General features: G+C 35.6%; 1 protein-coding gene across 1 annotated transcript in view; it reads left to right on the forward strand.

Moving 5' to 3' along the window:
* Positions 1 to 2,427: 2,427 nt before the first annotated feature.
* The window catches only part of LOC129247252 (uncharacterized), a 70,610-nt gene continuing 47,025 nt past the window's right edge, over positions 2,428 to 26,012 (forward strand). The window contains exons 1-2 of the mRNA XM_054886304.1: positions 2,428 to 2,533; positions 4,293 to 4,501. Of these exons, the coding sequence (XP_054742279.1) occupies positions 2,428 to 2,533; positions 4,293 to 4,501 (315 nt within the window). The remainder of the gene's footprint in view (positions 2,534 to 4,292; positions 4,502 to 26,012) is intronic.

Genomic DNA, 26,012 nt, shown 5'->3' on the forward strand with positions numbered 1-26,012 from the left:
TTTGTTGACACAAAGTCAAATGAAGTGGATGCGCTCGCTCTCAATGGAATGCTACTTGGTATAAAATATGTAAGCATTTAAAAAGTTTCTAACGACACCACGATGTGCGATGATGAAAGTTAGTTGACAGTGAGTGAGTGAGTGAGTGAATGCGTGCGAGGGGGAGTGTCGAAAAGTCGTTAGAGTTTAGGAGTGGAAAATTTTATGCATCCATCAAAATATTCGGGGCAACTACAGCAGACATTAAAATGGGCACATATGAACCAATAAGTTTTTGAATACCGGCATTCAAAATGGACTGCAACTTAGAATAGATCGTTGGACATATCAGCAGAAAAGTTAGCAGAGAAAAACCATTTAAATTCATATATTTATTGGGTAAAAGAAAGTTGTTTCATATACAAATCTCCGCTTATCATGAAACATACAGTCAACGTTAAAAGAAAGTGTACAGCGTATAATGACAAGTTTCGAATACTTAGTTGATAATTTTTCAATTTTAATTAATATCCTACAACATTGTATAAAAATTATAAAAACTTGGCAAATTCGCAATAAAATTTCAAACTTCTTAATCAGCACTTCTGAACCAAATTTCAAGTATGCAATTTTTAAGCTTATTAAGTTTTGATAAAGAAAAAATTCTAGTTTCAAGTTACACTAAATTTTGAGAATTTTTTCTACCGCGGCCTGCTGCATTTTCATCATTAAACGACAATTCCACATATTTTACATGGCAGAAAACACCCGACACCGTCATCAGATAAAATGTAAATAACCAACGCGATTTTTTAAGCTCTTGAAACTTGCACTGTATGCACGAAAGTTCAATAGTCTGTAAAACTGTACACCAGTGAGTAAGGTAATAGACTCTTGTAATAGGGGGGTACTGTATCAAAATCTTACTAAATCATAGAATTTTATTTTATAGAAAAGTGTTACACATATCTAAGTAACTGTACCTCTAAAAATATACCAATCCTGATCCAAGATATTACTTTTGCTGAAAGGGTGATTAGTTGTAACTAACCGCGCAAAACTGGATTTCATTTGCCTTATAAATACTCACTGTGCATTCATTTCCAGGCATTAAATTGAAAAACAAAGAAAAAAAAAATTTTGTAATTTGGAGCGCTCAGTTTGAAGGCCCGTGCTCGTTAGTTTTGACCAATCAATCCCAAATAAATTTTCCTATATATTCAATATATCAAAATTACATAAAACTTAGAAAAAATGTAGGGCCGCAACTTTTCATTTAGCTCTAATGGGAGAGTTTTTACAATTTTTTTTTGCCCAATGTGCGGCGCTTGAACCTCATTCGTTTTTAAAATAGGTTAGTTCTTGTGCTTTCAAGAAGTGTCCTTTTACTGAAGAATATTCGGATTGGCCAAATTATTGAAACCACAAAACCATGCGTTATATAAATCTTCTTTTTTATTTTCGTTTATTTATCTTATTTTTTTATTAATATTTTTCTAAAATTAATAATCTTTATTGAAAAGGATTACTGATTAAAACGATAACTCAGTTTGCTTTTACAAATTCAACTCATTTAAAACCTTTTTTTGGAGATGCTCCTACATCTCTTCAACATCTCTTCATCTTGGCAGTACCAAGCAGCAAACGAATAGAGTAGAGTATTGTGCGAAGAGCTTAATAAAAGCAAAGTAATGAACGTTGGAGTATTCGTGCCCTATTTGAGCAGCAAATGTTGTTTCCATTAGATCGCTTTTGGTAAAAACCCATTGAGAACAAACAATATCACAATAAGAAAAGCCTTTAAATCCACCTCATGAACTACCTCAAGCTAAAAAAATTAAAAAAAATTCTAAATATTCTTCCACCAGATGTGAATGTACTTGTAATTCATACGAATTTACAAGTCCTACCAGGAAGCTGAGGCGCAAACAGCTTGCAAAGGTTTCTGCTCAACACATTTTTACTGCTCAAAAAGTTAAATAGCTACAAGTCATAAATATTTATACCGACAGCCTGGAAGTTGGCGCTTACTGCTGAGAAAATTCAAAGGCTCTACTTTCTTTAATAAAAATAAGAGTTTGACGTATGGAATCAGATTTGGGCCGATATTTTCCTTCGACTTTTTGCATAAATCCTGATATCTCTCCACAACTCTATTTTTTTAAAGCTAGTTTTTATTCCAAGCGCTTCGGCGCTCCTATCTGCGCTCTAAAATAATTTTCCATCACTTTAAAGTTTCCCCTTCGAGCAAAGTGGCGCCGAACGCAGGACATTGCAGGAGAGAAGCACAATCAGCTTTTACTATTGCAATTATGCACTTACTTTTAAATTAAAACAACCCACAAATTCCTGTAGATTGCAAAAGAATTGTATTAGCCCATAAAATGAAGTACACGCGCACACATTTGCACAAAAAATACATGCACATACACACATGCACAGATATTTATGTGGTACACCTACGCTACGCCAGTGGAAACGCAAATCAACCATAAAGTAATGCCACCAGGCGTATCAAAAACATTGGAGCGTATCGAACATTGCATGTCTCGCCGTAATTACTGGCCTGCGAAAAGGCAAAAAATGTGAAAACATAAAAAGATTATAATAAACCAACCCGAAGAAATAAATAACGGAGGTTCGAAGCAGGTAATGATCGAAAATAAAGCAGATATAGCGAAAGGTTGAGAATAAACCGAAATAAATTCCAAACAGACATTTACTGTCATAAAACAGAAATCATTCGTTCCTTGAGTTGAGCTGAGTGAATGGCAATAACAAAAAAGACAAAAAACAACAACCAAAAGTAATGACACTAATGCGACAGGGATGTCGAGGCAAAGCGAAACGCAAAGCGTGCGCCTAAATGTAAACTATAAATATTGTATTTGCTGTGCCTGGCTGATTATACGCTGCTCACCTGAGTGTATTGGGTATTGAAAGGTAATCAGCGCAGCGAAGCTGATTCCAAGGAAAAACGCCCAGCCTACAAGGATTTGTACTTTACCCGGTCGCGTGACAATCTCACTCGTCAAAAGTTGAGCACGATCTTCCATAAAAATAAATAATGAAAATGTACATTAACCTTGAGGCGCTGCTGGAACCAAACCAAATCGAATGAAATGCCGAGGACGGAGAAAATGACGGCAAGCGGCAAGTGAAAGGAATAAAGTGAGTTTAGCTGCCTAAAATAAAGGTATGCGCCGCATAGTAGACAACGCTGTATTTATATGTACGTGTGTATGTGTAGGCTACAGGCTGTGTCGTTGTCTATAAAATGTCTAATCAATCAGACAAATAATTTATGCATATGTATTGGTTTCTTTGGTCTGATTTTTTTCTTTTTTTGATATTTTTTCGTCTCTTTTCGCTTTTTTTCATTATTTTTTTGCAAACATTTCTTGAATGTGTGTCTGTATGTGTAAGTGCGCGCACTTTGGCAGTAATTTTTTTCTTGGTTTGTTAAGAGCATTTTTGTGGTTGTACGCCTGTTACACGTAGTTGAAATTAATTAGCGAATTTGTTATTCGCCTAAAAGTATACCATGCAGCGTTGTCAAAGTAATTTCAAAGCAAGAGGAAGTCGAAACAAGAGGATACAAATTAATTGTGCACCTGAATAAAAAGTCTCGCAGGAGAATGGCAAAAGCGGTGCAATGATGAAAACTGAACCGAGTTGATTGCTTCTGGTGACAGGAAAATTCTGAATTTATTGATTGCTGCCTATTTGTAGCGAAATACGTTCAAATTTGCTGATTTGTATTCAGTTTTTATAAATTTGGAAGTAGATATTTTTGCAACAAATTTCGTAGTATACGAGGGTCGATTGAAACGTCCATCCAAAGTCATAAACATGGCACTGCTAGCACGTATCGAGGTTATGCTTAGTCGGTCTATTTCCTTGTGTTTGGCATTCGTTTGAATAGAGGGAGTCGAGTGTTTTTCCTTTTTCATTATGACAACGCACCAGCTCACGCCTGAGAAGTTGCGGCCGCCAAATTAATAGAAATAGGATTCCAACTCGTTTCACACCCCCTATTCTCCAAATTTGGCTCCCTCGGATCACTCGGACTACTATTTGTTCTCTACTTTAAAGAAATGGCTGGCGGGAAAAAGATTTTATTCAGGCGAGGACGTGATTGCAGAAATAAATGGCTCAGCAAACTACAACAGCATTGGACGTAGTGTATAAGCCTAAAAGGAGACTATTTTTTATTTTTACACGGACTTTTCAAACGACGCTCGTCCCGTTACACACTCCACATTCAGTCTTCCATATGCCATTTATTAATCATTCTCTCTTTCTCTTTACAGATTATGTCACCTCTCTTCGCGATGTACGCGTCAAAATTCCTCATGCTGCGCGCCGTGGCGAGAAAGTGACACTGAAGTGTCTGTATGATTTGGAGGGAGACAGTCTCTATTCGGTTAAATGGTATAAAGGAAGACGCGAATTCTACAGTTTTACACCCAAAGAAACGCCAGCCATTAAAGTCTACCAAATCACGGGCGTAAGAGTGGAGGTAAGTGGGCAGCACAATATAAGGGGAATGCTATAAAACATTTAAAACGGAAAGGCTTTACATTTGTTTAATAATATTTTCTTTCTACACTCATTCTGACATCCACGCGCAATTTTGCGCCTAAAATTGTGCTAAGCACAGAACTCGCTTACTAGTGAAACACAACATCGTGACCTTTCAACCACACCCCGTCTGCTGGTGTGGATAGCCAGCTGACGGCTTACGACTTGAACGATGCTGGTAATTGTCGCTTGTAGTGGCAATTAAAATCAAGTTCACAATTGTAGATATTACAGCTTTTTTGACAAGCCACATTAAATGTCAATGGAGGCAATTTTCCTTAGTAGCAAGGCAAAGAATTTGTCAACGCCAGCAACGAGACAAATAAACTCTGTAACCACAATACCCCGTATGTTGATTATTTACATTGTAAATTTTGCTACTCGGCAGCTGATGGTGGTGCAAACACTTGGGCGCACAACTTTCACAACTAAAATTCATAGCAGAAAATTAAATTACTTTCTGTGTGCGTAAAACTTTTATGTTTACATTCAATTCATTGCGCCCGAAAGTTACTTCAGCACAGAACAGAGAGTGGCTTGTATTACTGTCACTTTGTGGGCGCGATCATGAAATCATGCGCTGCATATTTCCAAAAGTGTTGAATACTTCAAGACTCTCAACGGCAGAGCGCATGAAGAGCAAATGGCTGGTTATTAAAGTAAAAACTTGGTCTTGAATTTTCATTACTTTTTATTACTGTTTCGATCTGGTGTTTGTTTTTTCTTTTTTGTTGTCAGCTGCTTATGAAAAGCAGCGTTGAGACCTGAAGAATGCCAAAATTAATTACTTTTGATTATTTGGCCTAAATTTTGGCTGTTATGTTAAAGAATTCTAGCCTATAGAATGTTGGTAAATATTGCTTTGGAAAATAGTTGACATATTTCGCTTGATTTAAATAAAAATTTAACTAAATAAGAACGAATTTAGTATCAAAATTAAATTATTTGAATTTTTGATTTGAAATTCAATAAAACTGCATGCCGTCATGTCGGTATATTGAGAAAATTTTGTAAAAAAAGAGTTTGTATGAAATGGACGCTGTTACAGATTATAACAAGACCATTTTTCAAAATGTTGTCGGATTAATTACCTGCTTTTCCAGAAAAAGTGCTTAGAGACCTTTGATTTAGAAATATTTCGAAAAGGACTGACAACCTATCTAAAAAGTAAAAACTCCCAATAAAAAAAGTGTTAATACAATAAGGTATTACCAAATGGGTACCGAATAGGTATGTTAAATCCGGGATTCTGAAATGCCTATACCCCGAAATCTCTTTCTCTTCTTTAAGGGGGGGGGTAAGGGATAAACGCCAAAAAAAAGCACTTTTTTCATGAATTTATTGTAGCAAAACGGTTCAAGTCAGTTTATTAAAAGTTGTTGCATATTATAAAGTAACATTTCAAGAATAATTGATAAAATTTTCATGCAAAAATATTGCAAAATGAGCGAATGAGAGCACATTTACGTAGACGTCTTTTCAAAAATACATTTTGCAGTAGTCAGCATATCTCAGCGTAGAATCATCTGAAATCAAAAAAATCGAATAATTTAGTTAAAGTATGAGTTAAACTTCCCCCCCAACGTTTACTTTGACGATTTATTTTCATTTTCAGCCATTTGGTAGTCGTTTGAAGTAAAAAGTGATTTTTGACGAAAAAATGCCGCCATTTTGTAGGTGTAAAACTACCTTAATATAAAAAAAAATGGCAAAAAAAAATGTGGGGGGGAGGTTTTTTATATGTAAAATATGTGTGCAAAATTTCAAAAGGATCGGTTGAGTAGTTTTCAAATGCCAATGACTACGCACTAAAAAAAAAAAGGTTCGAGAAAACCGCGTTTAAAGTTTTAAGTTATCGCGGCAGATGTTTGAGGCGGCTCGGCTTTATGCTCTATAACTTAAAAAGTTTTGCTCGGATTGACTTAAAATTTTAACACGGTATTTTTGAAATGTTTTACTACAATAACATGCAAAAAAAAAAAAAATCGATTTTTATCCCTTGCCCCCCCCTTAATCCCAGCAACCCGAAATCGAAATCTTCGTCTATTATAATCTTCGGCTTATATATACGAGTAGATTTTAGTTTTTATAAAACATTTTGAATTTTCGGTTTGGTGAGAGCTCCACTGCGCTGCCTTCATTATTATTAGATGCAGAGCGCACTTTAAGAGCAATAACGCTTCCGAGCTATTCAACAATAAACAAATTTCAATATACCAGCGCATGCTGTGAATGACTAATTATAACATAATGCACTTACCAATTTATTTCATGCTATTGGTTGCACGTTCGATGTCTATTTGCTTTAGTTCATTTTTACCACAAATAGTTTAGGTTAAGTTTGATTTAGTTAGATTAGTTTATGTTACAGTATATGAGACTAGGTTAGATCAGACGACCTCAGCGTTTACATAGGCTAATTAGAGTGTTCAAGAAATATATCCTATCTAACTCCAGTATAATTAACTTTTTCGAGAGGCTGTGTCTAAACTATGTAGCCTGTAAGTGGAAAAAGTTCCAGAATGCCTACCTCCTTCACAGCTCACCAACTCCTACAGAAATCGCGCCGACACTGAATTTGCCAATCCACATTTTCTGAAGCATCTGAATGGGCTGAGACTCAATGCAGCTTAGATTGGAGATTCGATGTCACACTCTCGAACGGATTGTACCGATACTCCACTGAGCACTGTAAAATTTCGCTGATAAGATACGGAACATCCTCAGCTTACTCAAAGATGAAATGTCTAACTACTTATAGTTTAAATTTTCGCGCAGCAGTATCGCTCGACTCGTACACATTTTCAGAAGTTTTTTTTTTGAACATTTTGAATCTTTTTCAAATGTATTTATTAAGAAAATGTACGTAAATCTACTGCTGTTTACATGTAAAACCGAAAAAAAACATTGTTCACCAAAGATTAAAAATTAGAAATGCAGTAGTTAAGGTCAAGCAAACTTCAAAAAAAAACCAAAAACCTTGAAGAGCCGTCGATTACTTTCATATTACTTAAAAAATAATAACGTATATAATTTAAGTCCGTTTTGATTTACTTCATTGCCCCGCTGAAAATAATTCCCAAACTAAGCTTACTTATTTCGCTGCTACTGTAGCCTTTAAGTTGCATTGCTTAATACTAGAAATTTCATTCGAACTTTAAGCAACTACATACATATAAATGCGCACTCCCTCCACAATTCAAGTTTGAAAAATAAGATCATGCATGGCGCGATATTTCTCACGTAGCCGTTAAAAAGTCGTGAAGCAGTGCAACAGTAGGTCGCTCATACGCCACGTACAACGAACAGCACAAACCAGCGCGGCGAAAAAAAAATGAGAAACACTCGCACATGTGCCATGCATTGCGTGTAGAATGGAAGCAAAAAAAGGGGATAAAAAGCTAAAAGTTAAAGCTGAGTTAAAAGAGCAAGACGCCACAAATTCATGTTCCATTGTTTACCAAAACAAAGTCAGACGCACTTTTCACTTCACAATAGTACTACGCTTGCTTTCGTTAACGGCGGGAACTCAACTTTTTTATATTCTTTATTATTTTATATTCGCTGTCATACAAATTATTACGTAAATTTATGTTTCTGCATCTGAGTATATTGTGTGTTTTTCTGAGTACCCACTTGCGTGCTTTGTCAATGAAAATGAAGGTATGCAGCACCAAGTGGCGAATATTTTAACTGAATGGCGTATAGTAATAAATGTGTGAAGTACTTTATGTTTATCACTAGACTACCATAAAAGCATAAAAATGTAAAGACAAACAAAGTAAAAGTTGCATATGAGAACAGTTTTGTTATTATTATTGAGTCATGGGATAAGTACAACGCGACCTGTAATGTGGTCTATTATGAATGGCCTTTCGACCCGTAAGTGACAGCTCCTAGTGTTACACGAAAATATTTTTTAGTCCAAAGTGGTTCCAGAGTTACGTGGACGTTAGCTATGCCTTCTATGTTCCCTTGCCTGATAAAAAAGATATCTTCTCATCTAGCCTAATAAATTTCATTCAAATTCCTTTGAAAGAGTGTTCTCAGTATGACCACACACCTGAACCCATCACTAGATGGATAATATTTGTGTTGAAAACTATGACGATCAGCACCGAATTAGGAGGAACAATCAAATCTAACAAATCCACAAGAGGTTGCCCTTAAGGAGGCGTACTCTCTCCTCGTATCTGGACTCTAGCCATAGATGAACTTCTCCACAAACTGAACAACCTAGGATTTCACACTCAGGGTTACGCTGATGACCTAGTAGTTTATGTATTAGGCTGGCATGAGGAAACCATTTCGGAGCGCATGCAGCAAGCCCTTACAATAATAAACAAATGGTGCACGGAAAAAGGGCTTTCCATTAACCCATCCAAAGAAGCACTTGTACCACTTACTAGGAGAAGGAACATAAATCTCGAATGTCCGACCCTTAATGGAACAACACTTCAACTCTCGACAGAAGCGAACTATCTTGGCGTCAGTCTTGACAAAACGCTTACGTGGAATTCCCATATTGAGAGAGTTACTTCAAAAGCCACAAGGGCATTCTTTGCCTGCGCATAGCTTTTTGGAAAGACATGGGGACTAAACCTTACAATGACCTTCTGGTCATTTACCACAGTTGTGAGACCCATAGCCACTTATGCATCTTTAGCATGGTGGCCCAAGGTCAAGCAAAGAAAAGCAATAAGCGAATTAAACAAACTGCATCGCTTGATATGTGTTGGTATTACTGGAGCTATGAAAACATGTCCTACTGTAGCATTGGGTGTGCTCCTGATTGAAAGGGAAGCTCGCTCGAGTGACTTCAGATTAACTTAAAAGTGGGGATATGAAAGGACATTTAAAGATCTTAGAAGACTTCCTACATAGTTCCATTCTTCATAGGGATGATATACTATCATCCAAACCAATACTCTTCAGGAACTTCCAAGTTATAATTAATGAACGCACAAACTGGATAACTAATTCAATCACTTTCAAAGCTGGCTCTCAGCTATGGTTTACTGATGGGTCCAAATTGGAAAATGGTAGAACAGGGACAGGAATCAATGGGCCTAAATTCAAAAAATCGATTTCGATGGGACTCTACCCAACAATATTCCAGGCAGAAATACATGCCATTGAAATATGTGTGAGAGAATGCCTTAGCAGGAAAATGAGAGGTACTCACATCTATATACTTTCAGATAGCCAAGCGGCCACCAGTGGGAATTTTGCAATCGTTGGCCGGAAATATCAAGAATAGATAAGAAATAAAGCTTGAAGAATTTTAATTTCTAACAAATCGCATTTTTCTTACCGCTGTTTTTACAAGCTTCACCTGATAATCGGTGGAATGATAAAATCGACAGCTCAAATGCCAGTGTTGTAAATCTTTTTATGTCTGCATATCTTCTGAAAGAAAGGGCAGAAATTTAATATATATTTCAGATCCTCGTATTTTGTTAGAAGCAGTTAGGTGCTGTCAATTGATCGCTTAGAGATGCCATTCCATCCTGTTGCAGGGTGCAGTATTTCGCTCCCTTCCAACATGACTGAGAACTTGTTAATAATTGTGATTATTTCTTTAAAATTACCAAACAAAAATGTATAAAAAATTGTTTTGCTATATTCCTAAACAAACTCTTGCTTTTAGACCACCCACAGATATGTAGGGGTATTTAGACTGCCAGTGGAAGAGTTCTGAGTTATAAAATGGTATAAATGGGTCATATTTGTCTCCGTGATGTTCCTTAGGTATCCGCACATGACTCACTGTACCCATGAATATCCAATTGATTTTCACCCCAAAATACCAGCTCAAAAAAAGTATTGTTGTTGTTTAACTATTTGCAAAAACTTGCAATTCTACTTAGTATTGCTTACAAATATTTTTGATCGCTTTCCTATTACTCAATTTCTTGCCAGGAGATTGTTTAAAAATTGTTATTTTTTGTCTTTTTTATATTATTATTTTTTTTTTTTTTTTTGTAAGCAAAGACACCAAACTAACTATTTAAAAGTGCAAGCTCACACAAGCCCGTATGCCATTGCTTTCCTCAAAGGTTTTGTTTTGGCTTTTTACTGGCAGCTGTCGGTTTAGTTTTGAAACCATATTTTAACGAAAACTTCAATTTCATATGCAGCTCCCATTTTCATGCAAAATTGCACACCTGTGCAACAACTCTGACGTAAATACTAACACTCACAAGCCAACAGCATGTTTTTAATTTTCTACCAGCATGAATCAGCAAGCGCATACCACTGCAATAGTTTCCAGAGTGTCAAAGGTTCTCCTGAAATACTTCTTTTTTCCTTCATTTTACTTTTCTTTTTTGTTTTTTCTCTCCTTTTTTTTTGATAATAACACCTTGCAAACTCTCCAAATGCACTTTTTCACTTTCAGTCTGAAATTCTCGCATTTTACCACTTTCTTTCTTGGCTTTATATTTGGGTATATACGGGTACGAGCATAATATATGCAGGTGTTTTCTACAAAATCCTAGTGCAGGTGTCAAATTGGTTTTTTTTTCAGTTTCCGTGCCAGTTTATTCCCTGTCGATGCCGTCTCTCTCACATTTTTTATTCACCCGTGCAAGGACTTTTGAACACTTTTTCAAATGCTATTTTGATTCTACTCGTACATTCTACTTGTCTATATACTCATATGTATGTGTGGTTTCACACTCATACTGTTCCCATTGCACCTGTGCATAATCTCTTACATACAAACCTACCGTAAGCCAGTGAGCCATATGCCAATTTGTACATGCATGGGATCCACATGTGGCTTGTGTTTGTTGCTTTGTGTTATCAAAACCCGCTGCTAGTTCACTCTCACTTTCGCCAATATAATACATAATTTTGCCGAGGAAATTTAAAATACTTGCTTTAAAATTTAAAGTGTTGCTGCGACGGGAAGAAAATGACATGCCGATTTTACTCTTTCCATAAGGAGAATTTGGTAGCTGTTACATAGCTCATCCACCCTGACTGCTTGGCGTCGACCTTTTAATTTATAGCTTTTCCCTAAATATGAAGAGACCTAAAGTTGTCTACCATAAGCAGTTTCTTATAAAACTCAAAGCAATTGCGATTGATTTCACAGCATTCAAATAAATTCAACTTATTAATGCGCTAAACTATATTTTTTTTTTACATTATCACCCATAAAAGCAATTCCACCTTTAAATTTTATCATGAAGCCACTGGTATATGTACTGCATAAGCAGTCCTGTGTTCGCAATAATAGCAGCGTGGCATACACTTGGATCAAAAAGTTCCCGGAAACCCCGCCAGGTGACGCTCTAAATCAACTGATTTAAGTTATAAGTTGTTTTTTATACATTGCCATATACCCGAATTTTATCGCCATTGTGGGACATTTATGAAAGTTACGCCGTCTTGAGAAAATCTACCTCTGCATGGGCTTTCGATTTTCACAGGTTCAAAATGTATTTCAATTTCAAATAACGAATATGTATTAAATTTTGCACTAAAAATTAGTTCATTGTTGCAAAAACCTTAGAAATTCTAGGAGACTGTTTCGGTAATGATACTTTAAAGAAAACAATCGTTTACGAGTGATATGAACGCTTCAAAAGAGATGTGGATCCAGGATGAGGAAGATAGTGAAGCAATTATCCAAAGAAAAAATGATTTGTGGGACAAAAAAACACTTAGATTTTGCACCAAGACAACGCACCGTCGCACCACCATTATCCGTGAATTTTTGCCCAAGGGCGAAACGAATGCCATTTAACAGCCTAAACTTTCAAACTTTGCTGATATGGCTCCCTGCGATTTTTTTCTGTTTGATCGAGTCAAAAACTACTACGGGTAACGCGTTTAACAACCGAAAGGAAATAATGGAAAAATCGAAGACGACTTTGATAAATATTCCGAAAATAGAGTTCCAGAAATGTTTCGAGAGCTAGACGAAACGTTGGTATAAGTGCGTTGTATTTGATGGGGAGTACATAATATAATATCACTTTTCAGGGATAAACTTGTATTTTGAATTTTCTGAATATATTCCGGGAGCTTTTTGGTCAAGGTACATTGTTTTGATTATTTTTTCTTATTTTTGAAGTGAAAACTTCTTTAGAATCGTTGGGAGTGATTTGAGAAAAAGTGAAACGAAAAAAGCGACACTCTTGGCTACGAAGCGTTATATTATATGTTGATATAAACGTAGCGACGAACTAAATAACTTTTAGGCCAGCGCCGACAGCATGGCGCGGTAGCCGAGCGACTAGCAATGTGAGCTTCCGATCCAAAATCCTTGGTTCGAATCACAAGAAAAAATTTTTTTTATACAGTTATTTTATCTTCTTTTATGATATGTTTATGAGAAGCTTTTTTTCATGGCAGAAATACACTCGGTGTTTTGCCATTGCCTGCTGAGGGGTGAGCGCTATTAGAAAAATAGTTTTCCTTAATTTTGGTGTTTTCACCGAGATTCGAACTGACGTTCTCTCTGTGAATTCTGAATAGTAGTCACGCACCAACCCATTCGCTACGGCGTTTGTTTAATTTTACTGATGCAAAAATTAGGGAAAATATTTGAATAAAGTTTGCTTACTGTTTACACATTTTCCAAAGGTGACGGAGAACCAAAAAAAAAAAGTCGATTTTCAAACAAATACGAGTGCATATGTGTAATTGTGTTAGAGTTTCGGTCACGCCCCAGCAAAACCTGCGTGCATATGTGTTTGTAACATTCAAAAAAATGTAATTGTGTTAGAGTTTCGGTCACGCAGATTTTGCTGAGGACGCTCATAATAGCAACCGCGTGTGTATTTTTATATTCGTAAATATTTTCATTTTTAAATATTTACCGCAATTATGCCGAAAAATAATGCAGAAAAGTGTCGTGAATATCGACAGAAAAAAAAATCAATAAATAGCATCACGGAATTCATTCACGAAAATTTAATAAAGTATACACCAGAAGTATCGCGGATACTTAGAAAAGATTACGATAAAGTTCCAATGATTTTAAGTGGCGATTTTAACGTAAATTTTGCATTGGACACAGCGGTTCCTTTAATTGACGTTCTCAATACAACATTCAATTTAAAAATGTGTAACAATCGCACTGAATCGACAACACGATCAAAAACAACAATTGACGCGGTATTTCAAAGATATGTTGACAACATCGAAACCAAAGCATTTGTATCATATTTTAGCTATCATAAGCCACTCGTATCATTTGTTGAAATTGAAAACATTGAGGATGAATAATAATAAAATGAAGAAAATAAAATATGAACTTTATAGCAATATTATAATGAACCTATAATTATCCCGCCCCTAATGCTGCTTTCGTCTCATTCTCTCTCAGTTTGTTTTACGGAAGGTTTCACTTCTATCGCGTCTAACCGTTAGACTGGTATTTTTTTTATAAAATATAATTCATAACACAATAAAAACCATGAATAACACAGAATTTCAAACTTCATAAAAAAATTCAAAAAAATGCTTAAATTTTCAAGAAAATTTTAAAAACTTTTGGATGAAGATTTTTAGCTCATCCAATTTTAATAAAATAATAATATGAGTTTCCGATGTTTCTTGATAAAATATTTTTTTTTTGTTTTTCCATATGAAAAAATCTCAATAATTCGATGCATGCGTGTTGCCTTTGCCGTGATATATTTGCATTATTATTACAATTATCATATCCATCAACGTTCCAAATATGAAGGGTCATTTATAGGTGGCAAATGGTCACCAAGCTAGGGCTCATATTGGTCAATGGCACTAAATTGATGTATGAACTTGGGCAACATTCCATATGCATGCGTGCTAGATAATTTGTATTTGCTACACCCATTTTATTTAATCAGTAATTATCAGCTACCAGACTGATTCTGAACAAGAAAGTACAACAAACAAAAATGGAACAAAATATGAAATTAAGTAGATATCATCAACAACTAAGTTCAAAGGGCAAGCTCGTGCGTATTCGTAGCATAAGACTGAAAGCTTATCGATCCGGAAGTAATCTGTAAAAGCGGTGTAATTTGTGACTATACAAATAATTCCAAAGCTGCCTTATTTGACCCTAAATTAGGTATACTCCCCAATCACCAAAGATTGGCATGGCAGGAAAATTTTATAAGTGCTGCCCTGATTTCCATACGATAAACATCGAATTCATGCGTGATGTTTACTAAATATTTCCAAGCGTACTCATTTCAACAAAAAGTGACAGTACTTCATTTATTTGTAAATAAAAAGGCTCTTATCGCCCTCCATTGCCAGAATTTTGACCACAAATATAAATCAATTGTGTGCCGTAAAGAGTCTGAGGCGTGGGCGAAAAATAGTTGACAAACAATTGTGGTTAAACAACTGTGGCTAATGTTAATATGTGGTCAGACATATACTTATATATGTATTTACATGTGTAGTTATGTTAAGTGGCAAATTGCAGTTCTTATTTTATTTTATTTCTTTTTGCTTTCCTTTTATTTAGGTATATAATTAACCCCAAAGTAGGGTGGAAAAATACTAAATTATTTCGTGGAAGTCAACTTCACATAAATTGCAATCGATGTGGTTGACATTGGCGTGCAATCAATTTTACAGCGAATTCATATTCACAGAACTATTTGGTACGCAATTTTCAAGTGCAACTGAAAATAAATAAACTCTTTTCTCTTTGTTATTTTAATGTAAGCAAGCAATGGATTAATGGATTAATCTCATAGTACTACAGAAATTTACTACTTAATTTGTGCTTGTGTTTATATCGAGCGTTTTTTAAGAGTTTGAGAATTTAAATTATCATTTCATAATTTGTATATATAATTGGCGCGTACCCCCGTTTTGGGTGTTTGGCCGAGCTCCTCCTCCTATTTGTGGCGTGCGTCTTAATGTTTTTCCGCAAATGGAGGAACCTACAGTTTCAAACCGACTCCGAACGGCAGATATTTTTTATGGCACAAATTCACTCGGCGGTTTGACATTACCAGCCGAGGAGCGACCGCTATTAGAAAAAACTTTTTCTTAATTTTGATCATTCACCGAGATTCGAACCGACGTTCTCTCTCTGAATTCCGAACGGAAGTCACGCACCAACCCATTCACCCACGACGGCCGAATACAAAAGAGAGATATTGATATGGATTGAATTTTTTTTTATTATGGTCTGGTAGATAATTTCATAGCATTTATTTCTCGAATACGATATCCGGCATATATCCACCGCGTTGTCGTAGATCAGCCCAATTTTTGACTATTTATTCCAATAAATCTGGTGGCATGGCATCGATGGTGGCTTGAATATTGCAAAAAATCGATTTATAGTTGTTGTAGTAAAAGTTGAGCCATCTTGTTGGAATCAAAATGTAAATGAACAGGAACATTTTGAAATAAATAAGGGACGATGATGCCGCCAGTGGTCTATGAACTTCGCGAACAGATTTATTTATTTTTATTTTTAAAGTGAATTTCCACAATATGGAAGCGTTGCGCGACTTAAGACAACTTCTCAGACCTTATTGAAAAGAAATGCCAGTACAGTTTACCATTCTCAGCCGTCTAACTATCCACATCGATGGTTCTCATGCAACTAAAAAGCCACTCTATATAAAAAATTTCCATCTCCTTGACCGATTGACACACTTTGTTGAGCTATTCTTGAAGCATTCAAATCTGGATCTGCTTGTTAGCACCAGGGTGGATGAAATATGTACTTGGAAAAATAAAAATTATCGTCCAACTATAATGAGAGAAAGTTATGAATGCAATGAAAATGTAATTAAATGAAAATGGAAAATATCCCAATAATTGCTAATATTAGGCTATAAAAAAAAACTAATCAATATTTTTTCAAACTTTTTTTTATTTTGAAGATTGAAACTTTCATTTATGAATGAAAAATAATATTGTTCAAATTACTGCCACGTCTGGATTTACAGTAGGCCATTCGATCAACCCAATTTTAAGCTTATTTCCGATTGTTTGGGCTCCAATTTCATGAATGACAACTTCGATTTCGTGTTTTAAAGCATCAGTCGTCTCTGGATGGTTCGCACAGCATTTGTCCTTAACGGCTCCCTACAAAAAATAGTCCAACGGGCTTAAATCACAGCTCCGAGGCGGCCAATTGATATCGGAATTTAAAAACGGTAGCCAAAAATTCGAGTATAACTTTGGCAGTGTGACAAGTTGCACCGTCCTGTTGAAACCAAATGTCGTCCATGGCATCCTCTTCAATTTTTGGAAACAAAAACTCGTTGAGCATGTCACGGTAACGCTCGCCATTTACTCTAACCGCGGAAGAAGAAGAAGACTCACCACTTTGGAAATAGGTTTTCAATATTTCCCAATTTTGTTCAAGCGTATAGCGTCCCATTTCGTAAATGTCAAACCTTTAAGTAAATTATGAACACATTTGACACGTCATTTGTGTTACCATTCTCAAAAAAATAGGTGGTTCAAAAAGCAAACGCTGTATGGCCCACCCTGTAATTATAGCAATAGTTTTGGAACAATTTTCTTTTGGTCCTTAAAAGAACAGGCTTTATAAATAATCCTTTTATGTATAAAAAATAACTATGGTGCCATTCTCAGCACAATGTGCGAAATCAATTCACTCGTTCATTATTGTTATGGCTTGAATTAAGAACAGCTTCAGCTGTGAGACAATTTTTGTTATTACGTTTTGTTGGAAAATAATCCTTCACCAAAATGCGGTAAAGGCCTCAATCTTCATATCACTACTTACCCCACATGCACATTTTCGACTGGCATCACCTCGTCCGCAATGCACTACATCAGATTCTATTTAACTTAGATGTTCCCTGCCTCAGGCTGGGTATTGGTGTATTTCAGTAAATTCTCCGCCTTGCGGACAAACTTCAAAATATCTCCAAAGAGAGCTTTCGGGATATCATTCAGATCCGTTTGATTTCAGTGGCAGATTTACACTCTTCTCTTTGCCAAGGCAATATATTTGCCCAAGATAAGCTTTGTGGTTGCATCATTCTCCAGACAGTGTCTCTATCTCGTTCCCACTGTTTTGGGAGATGGTAATTTAAGTAGTAGTGACTTATTAGAAAACCTACTACATATTTGCCTCCTGTCTACTTTACACGCGTTGTGCAATTCTCTATTGTAGGTAAAAGGTCTTATAAGCGTGACTTTCCAATATGTAATCCTTTAAGGGGGGAAGCTGGTCTAGAGCGCAAAAAATGGGCATATTTTATGAATTTATTTTGACTCAACAAAGGAATCAATCGAAAATCTGTGAAATAGGTTTAATAATATAGCTTTCATGGTACAAATACAAAATTTTTCGTCTGAATTAATTTCAAAATGGCCGCTGACAGCAGTTCTCCTAAGGCGCCTTTTTTTCTAGTGGGTCCATTGCCGAAGACGTAAACTCCTTAATTTTTGTCCTGGATCAAAAAATAAAATTTTTTTAGTTTCTATATAACAACAGAAAGAGACGTACGTAGGATTTTTTCGATATTTTGTTTTTTCGCGAAATGGTGCACGTTTGAACAAAAAGTTACAATTTTCACTATAAAGAACGACATAAAATTGTTGATTAAAAAAAAAACTATGTAATATAATAGGACTATGAATAAGTTCGTGCGGTTTTACAACAGATGGCGTAACTTGATTATTATTCCATCGATCCACATTTCCAAACATTCATTGGAGAGCTACTGTCGTAAGGCACAAACGTCAGTATAAGTTTTTTATTTGAAGCGTAAACAACAATATTTTTACCACACTTGAAAATGTCGAATTTCGTGCCAAATAATGTGTTTTTGCGGGGAATTCTTTAATATGAAGAAAAAAGCAGCCGAAAGTCATCGTATCTTGGTGGAAGTTTATGGTGAGCATGCTCTAGCTGAGCGAACGTGCCAGAAGTGGTTTGCACGCTTTAAAAGTGGTGATTTTGGCTTGGAAGACGAAGAACGCGAGGGTGCGCCGCCAAAGTTCATGGATACCGAATTGGAGGAATTGCTCGATCAAGATCCGGCTCAAACGCAAGAAGAGGTTGCAAAAACTTTGGGAGTTGATCAATCAACCATTTCCAAACGTTTAAAAGCCATGGGAATGATCCGAAAGGTAGGCCATTGGGTGCCGTATGAATTGAAGCCAAGAGACGTTGAACGCCGTTTTATGGCATGCGAACAACTGCTTCAACGGCACAAAAGAAAGGGTTTTTTGCATCGAATTCTGACTGGCGATGAAAAGTGGGTCCATTACGACAATCCAAAACGTCGGGCAACGTATGGATACCCTGGCCATGCTTCAACATCGACGTCGGCGCAGAATATTCATGGCCTGAAGGTTATGCTGTGTATCTGGTGGGACCAGCTGGGTGTTGTGTATTATGAGCTACTGAAACCGAATGAAACGATTACGGGGGATGTCTACCGACGACAATTGATGGTTTGAGCCGAGCACTGCGAGAAAAACGGCCGCAATACGCCGATAGACACGACAAAGTTATTTTGCAACATGACAATGCTCGGCCACATGTTGCACAAGGGGTCAAAACATACTTAGAAACGCTCAAATGGGATGTCCTACCCCACCCGTCGTATAGTCCAGACCTTGCGCCATCCGATTACTATCTCTTCCGATCGATGCAACATGGCCTGGCTGACCAGCACTTCCGTAATTACGATGAAGTCAAAAAATGGATCGATTCGTGGATTGCGGCAAAACCGACCGAATTTTTCACAAAGGGAATCCGTGAATTGCCAGAAAGATGGGAAAAAGTAGTAGTAAGCGATGGACAATACTTTGAATATTAAATTTGTAACCATTTTACGTCAATAAAGTTTCAAATTTCGAAAAAAAACCGCACGAACTTATTCATAGTCCTAAAAAAATAAAAAATCCTACGTACGTCTCCGGAGAAAGGTATTTCGAATGTATTGTCAAAATTTCGTAAGAATCGGTAAATATTTGTTCGAGTTATGTCTTCGGCCAGTTTAAAAAAAAGTGATTTCGAGAAAAACGCGTTTAAAGTTGTAAGTAACGTTCGGGGCATACCTGCGAGGCACTGCCGTCGAATGAAAAATTTGGGCATTTAGACATTTTTGCTGGCATCCCTCATTTGGTATATTATTTCTAAGACCCTAAAGCACCTTTTAAGACAAAAAAAAATTTTTCGATTTTTTCAAAATTCTAGACCAGCTTCCCCCCTTAAATATTTATTGTTGAAAAAAAAATAATGAAAAAAGCTGCACAATAAATTTTAAAGCACTCTTGGACGATAAAAGCACTATGGATAATCTTCCACACTCAAATGCACAAAGCTAAAAATTTTCTTTGCTTAGAATTGCAGAAAGGTGTAAATTCTAATATGAAATTCATAGAGTGTTGAATTAAGAGTGGTGCACTGTTAGTGTAAATGTATGCGACTCTTCACGGTCGTTTCATCATCTATAAAACATCCTTTCTAAGAGTGCTCTCTATCGGCTGCTAGTAGTTGAAAATATACATTAATATTTAGTCTTTGCGAGTTTCCTATAGAAAGTTGTAGCCCGCATTTGTACGGCTGTTTGTCTACTCATTTTCTAGCTAACTTTCGAGTTTCTCTAAATTTCTACTTGTTTCGAACGATTCCTTCCCTTAGCCCTCCCCCACGAAGTGTAGCATATGAAAGTGTTTGAAAATGTTAATTTGCTTAGCATTTAGCAGCACAAATTCAAAACTGAAATCATAAAAGCAGCAACAACTATATGTTGTTGTTGGCCTGTTTCAACACGACTTGCTTGGCCGCCCGCCTGCATCCTTTTCTCTTAGTTGGCCATAAACTTAGCCACAATAATGCTGGCATATAAGAAGTTTTGGTGCTTTTTGAGCACTTTTGGCTAGCTGAGGAGGATAACAGCAAAGATCTGATTGCCTACCGGAACGTGGTAACAAAAGACACTACTTTAGTAGTTTTGGGGCGATATGCTGTGAATGCAGCGAGCTTAGAGCGAAAGTTTTTGTAAATAGAAAACACAAAAAAACGAAATACTCTGAAGCCAACCGCAATCGTGCGGAAGTCCTAAGAGAAAAATATGCATTTGCTCTACAGCTTGGTGTCTATTAAATGCGAAAATCACCACTTAGTCCACTTCAACAATATAGCCCAAAACTATAAAAGTGTGTTGAAATTGTCTTAACCCAATTCGAAGCAAAAAAGTTAGCACAACTGCACACTTAAAAACCAACCAAGGCGGTGTAAGCAAATATTCATAATTATGTACGTATATATTAATATGTAGGTGCATCTTTTCTAAAACTTAACGGTACCAGTAAATTTTCAAGTTAGTCTGTTATAAAGTTTTCCATGTAAATATTAGCAAAAATTAAAATAAAAACTTGAAAATATGCTTAATAACCACAACAGAAATAATAAAAATAAAACATGGCAAGAACAACAACACCATTTACTAACGTCTTAATTTGTTGGTTTGTAGTGGTTTACTTTGATATCTCAAAAATGTATCTCACATCCGTAAATACTATTACAAAATATCAGCATGCAAAGTTAAAGTTCGCCAACCTTAGCACGTATGGCTAATTGCAAGGTGTTGAAGTTTCTGCTCTCCCACCTGTGCTTAACCTCAACTTGCATATTTAAAACTTTTTCAAGTATAAATTATTTAAATTATTTTCAGATGTGTATTCGCTTAACGAATTCACTTTGAAAAATATTGAAATATTTAAGAACTTTCCAAAACTGTGCAAGGTGGCGCAAAATTAGTTACCCTAGCAGAAGATTTATAATGCTTGTAAATGGCAGCAGTATACAAACAGACAAGCAATGGAGCGCGTAAAGGTTTCAAAACAAAGATTTCCATCACCTAAAATATTTTTTGTTTTTGTTTTTACAATATTTAATAAAAAAAGTTTTCAAAAACTAAATTGGATAAATAATTTTGGGCCACCTTTTATAAAGGGTGGTTAAATTTTAAGGCCCGATGTTGAATGTGAACCACACCTAAACGCTAAGAGTGATTGCCGAAAAACCAACGCACCCACAAAGAGTGACTGTTTGGTGCGGTTTATGGGCCGGCGGCATCATTGGGCCGTATCTTTTCCAAAATGAGGCCGTTCAGGCAGTTGCTGTGAATAGTGTTCGCTATCGAGAGATGATAACGAACTTTTTATGGCCCGAATTGGAAGATATGGATGTGGATGTGGTTTCAACAGGACGATAAGCCAGCAACAATATTTTGTTCCGTGCGTAATTCAGCCATACCAATATTATCACAATAAAGAAAATGGCAATAATTTCCTAAAAAAAATTGTATTTTATTCAAAATCAGCACCGGCCTTTGAAAGTTAACCACCCTTTATATGTTGGCATAAATATGTACCAGAAAATACACTCGGCTCTGCCGTCATGAGAAGCGAGAAGCACAATAACAACACTTTTCACCAATTTTCACACAGCGAATAAACATTCAAACAGCATCTTTGGAAAAAATGTCAGTTTATTTTTTTAGTTTTGATAGCAATAGGAAATTATTAACAAATTTACTATTAAATTTAACTAACGAAGATTGAATGATAACATTTCAAAGTTCTTTAGCAAACAAACAAACCCCCAATCCACTCAATCAACTTTGATTGATGTCAGTAAATAAATAGAAAATAATTCACTGACGATACCCTTTTCAAATCATCTTTGACATTTTTCTAGTAGATAAATGCACAATTTTATACTAAAGGGTTTTTTAATAGGAGGCATTATTTTGATATTCAAATGCTATCGTTAATATGAATGATCTCATGTTTATTTCGTTATAAAGAGGAAGTTATGCCGTTAAGAGTGGAAAATAACATCAGGCAAATGATCACCTCGACCACGCTTACAGGACAATATCCTTTTCATGAAATTTTCCATAACCGAATTGCAAAGTGGCTGCCCTATGTCCTCGATACCCTCACGAATTCCATCTTTGAGGTCTTGAATCGACTCTGGGCTGTTGGTGTAGGCCTTCTCTTTCACGTGGCCCCAAAGAAAAAAGCCGCAAGGTGTTAAATATCAAGATCTCGGTGGCCAATGGTGATCACCTCTTTGAGAGATAACTCGGTCCGAAAATTTTTCCCTTAAAAGATCAATGGATTCGTTGCTTGTGTTTCACGTAGCGCCGTCTTCTTGAAAAAAAAACGTTGTCCAGATCAATACCATCCAATTCCGGCCATAAGAAATCGTTAATCATCTCTCGATAGCGCAATCCATTCATCTGTAACGCCTGTAAAACCCTTTATATGCAGAACAAGGCGTTAAAATTTTTGAAACTTAATATGAAAATAATGGAAATAATCGTCCGAATAAGTTGACAATTCCAAGGGTGGTTTATTTATTTATTTATTTAGATTTTCTATTTTGAGCTTGATTTTTAAGCAATTAATTCTTTACATATACGAGCACACCCAAAATTATGTAAAACTTAAAAAGGCATAGACCCTTTAATAATTTGTTCTTCAATATTAAAATGAAATCGGCCGAAATTTAAAGGAGTAAGTCTCGTTTAATTCCAAGTATTTCAGCAGGATTCCAAACGGGTTTTGTTAAATTCAGTGTAATGAGTGGATCCGCAAATACTCTATAAGCTTAAATGAATACCATGTAAAGTATTACCAGCGGCCACAGTAGCCGAATGGGTGCGTGCGTGGCTAGCTTTCGGCAGTACGTAAGTTCGAATCTTTCTGCATGAAACATCGAATTAAGAGAAAAAGTTCCTGCAGTCGACCCTCGGCAGGCAATAGCAAACCTCCAAGGGTAAGAGCCAATTATATATAAATATAAGCGCCAATTAATATAAAGTAATACCCATGGTCTTCTTTGAAAAAATAAAAAGTTAGTTGATATCTATATAAATATTAAAACGGAGAGCAAAATTTTGTCTTACTATTTTTTTAATATTTATATTCAGATAAAAAGTTGAAACATATACCAATGGATAGCATATGTGGAGACGGTTTGCACAATGTATTAAAATAGATGCATAACTGAGTAGGTGCAGGTAAAATTAATCACACTATTCTACCTGTATTATCATATGTGTATCATGTTATAATATGTATCATGATATAAAATTTAATGAAACAACTGGAAACTTATATATTGTGAATTAATACTATTATAAATTTGATTCAGAAATTATGATGGTGTTGGATTAATTAATGATTGTTTTTTGTTATGGTTTTTCAAAAAAAATAATTTTTTTTTCCTTAATACATGAAATTAAATGTTTCCAATTCATGAATAAAAAAAGATTATGATATTTGAAATACACAAATATTGAATCGCTTAATACAGGTAAAATGGGATATTTTCCACATTTAATTTTACTACATCTATTCATATATATTATGTAAAAAGTTTCAACATAACCTATCCATTTGTATATGTTTCAACTTGTTTCTATGACTATAAATACTAAAAAAAAAATATGCCTGAATTTTCCTTTCTGTATATAACGTCGAAATTTGACGTACGGGTGATCCTAGTTTAAATAGAAAGCTAAATATGCGGGCTACCCTAATAATCGGTAGGCATACAGCAAAACCTCTAAGAACACCTTTTCGCCCAAACTTTTTCTCTTCTTCTTTTTATATCCTCTTCTTCATCTTCCTTTTCTTGCTACTATATTATTCTTTTTTGTATTCATCTTATTCGTAAATTTCATGGCATTTTCTTCTATTTTCAACTTTTTTCTTCTTCTATTGTCCTTCCTCTTCTTCTTCTTCCTCTGCTTCTTCTTCCTCTTTCTCTTTCACTTCTATTTTTTCTTAGTCTTCATTTCTTCCTTCTTGTTTTTTTTATCTTCATCTTCCTCTATTTCCGCTATTTATTTTTCTTATTTTCTTTTCTCCTCTAATACATTCCTTTCATTACAACCTTTCTTGTTTTTCCTCCTTTTTTCGTTTCATGATGGAGATCTCTATCTTTTTCCTTTTATTCGACGTCGTTTTACTTACTCTTACTATGCTCTTATTCTTCATATATCATTGAATGCTTCTTCTTCTACTTTTTCTCTATATCTTCGTACTACTCTTTTCTTCTTCCTCTAGTCTTCCTCATTTTCTGAATTTTTTTTCTTCTCTTTCTCTAATTATTCTTTATTACTTTTATCTTATTCTGCCTTTTTAATCTCTCATTCTTCTTCTTCTTAGCCTTTTACCGAAGGAAAACTCTTTCCTCTCGCCTTCGTCCTTCACTCTTTTCCCAGTTTTTTCTCTTTTTCACCTTCCCTCCCCTCTTTATTCTCTATATTTTTCCTATTCCTCGAATTCTTATTTTTATTCATTTATTTATTTACTACTTCTTCTCATAAGGTGAGTTCTCAATACCTTTAGCGAAGTTATGCCAACGTCTCTCCTAACCTCAACTGTCTACTGCGTTGATTTGTTGGTTTTAGTTGAGCTTTAGCTGGACTGCCTTGAGTGGTTGCCAAATATATTTCTATTTCAGCTCGGCATGCCACAAAGACCTGTTAGGGTAGCTCCGCAGTAGCATTCCAATAAAAACTGCTTGTAAAGCATGAAGTTATGCTCCCAACCTTAAAGTATACTTACCGCACTGGGATCATCGGAAGTCATTCCATTGCAGTCCGTACATCTTCATCTCAATTGTCCTACTAGCGTCCGGCAGACAATATCACCAGCAATATTTCATTATTTTCATCTTTTTCTGTACTCTCGCCACGATCGCGGTTATACGTGATGTAAACTATCGAAATATATCCAAAAATAACTTAGGATTACTTAAGGGGTTATATACCTTGTGGTCCGGTGAAATTAGCGAAAGTTGGGTTTTTTTTAAAGATATGTAGCAATAATTTTATTGTATAAAAGTTTTTATTATTGGATATTACAATGTTTAAAGAAAAAAAAGGCTTTGTTTGTGTAAAAATATTTAAAAATGGCGGAGCTATGGCGTTTTCCCCCAAGACCCTTTTTTTGGAAGAGGCTTGCGGTGGACGCGATTCAAGTCCACCAAGTCAACTGAAATCAAAAAATCGAAAAGATTTCATTAGTATAGGGTTATATCTTCTTAGTGAACGATCAATATATTAAATATTTTGATTTTTGTGAAAATAGGAACATGTTTTTAAAAAACTCCACTTCTACAGTCCTAAAATTGGCATTAAAAAATTCATATCTGCAAAATAAAAATTTATACGTAAAAAGTTGATCGTTCACTAAGAGGCGACATCAATTACGAACAATTTAAAAAAAAAATTATAAAAATCGGTTGAATACTTTTTTTGCAATCGCATCCACCGCAAAAGCATTTTTGGAAAAACACGTTTTTGAGATAATCGCGTTTAAAGTTTCAAGCGCCGCATGAGGCCGTACGCTCAGGACGTGACGACGCACAATTTAAAACGCTGTAACTTTCGATCTATTGCTCAGATCTCTATGAAATTTTTGGAAAATGTTCTCAAGGGATTGTACTTTAC

Source organism: Anastrepha obliqua, chromosome 5 (assembly GCF_027943255.1).
Source record: "Anastrepha obliqua isolate idAnaObli1 chromosome 5, idAnaObli1_1.0, whole genome shotgun sequence".
NCBI classification, from domain to species: Eukaryota; Metazoa; Arthropoda; class Insecta; order Diptera; family Tephritidae; genus Anastrepha; species Anastrepha obliqua.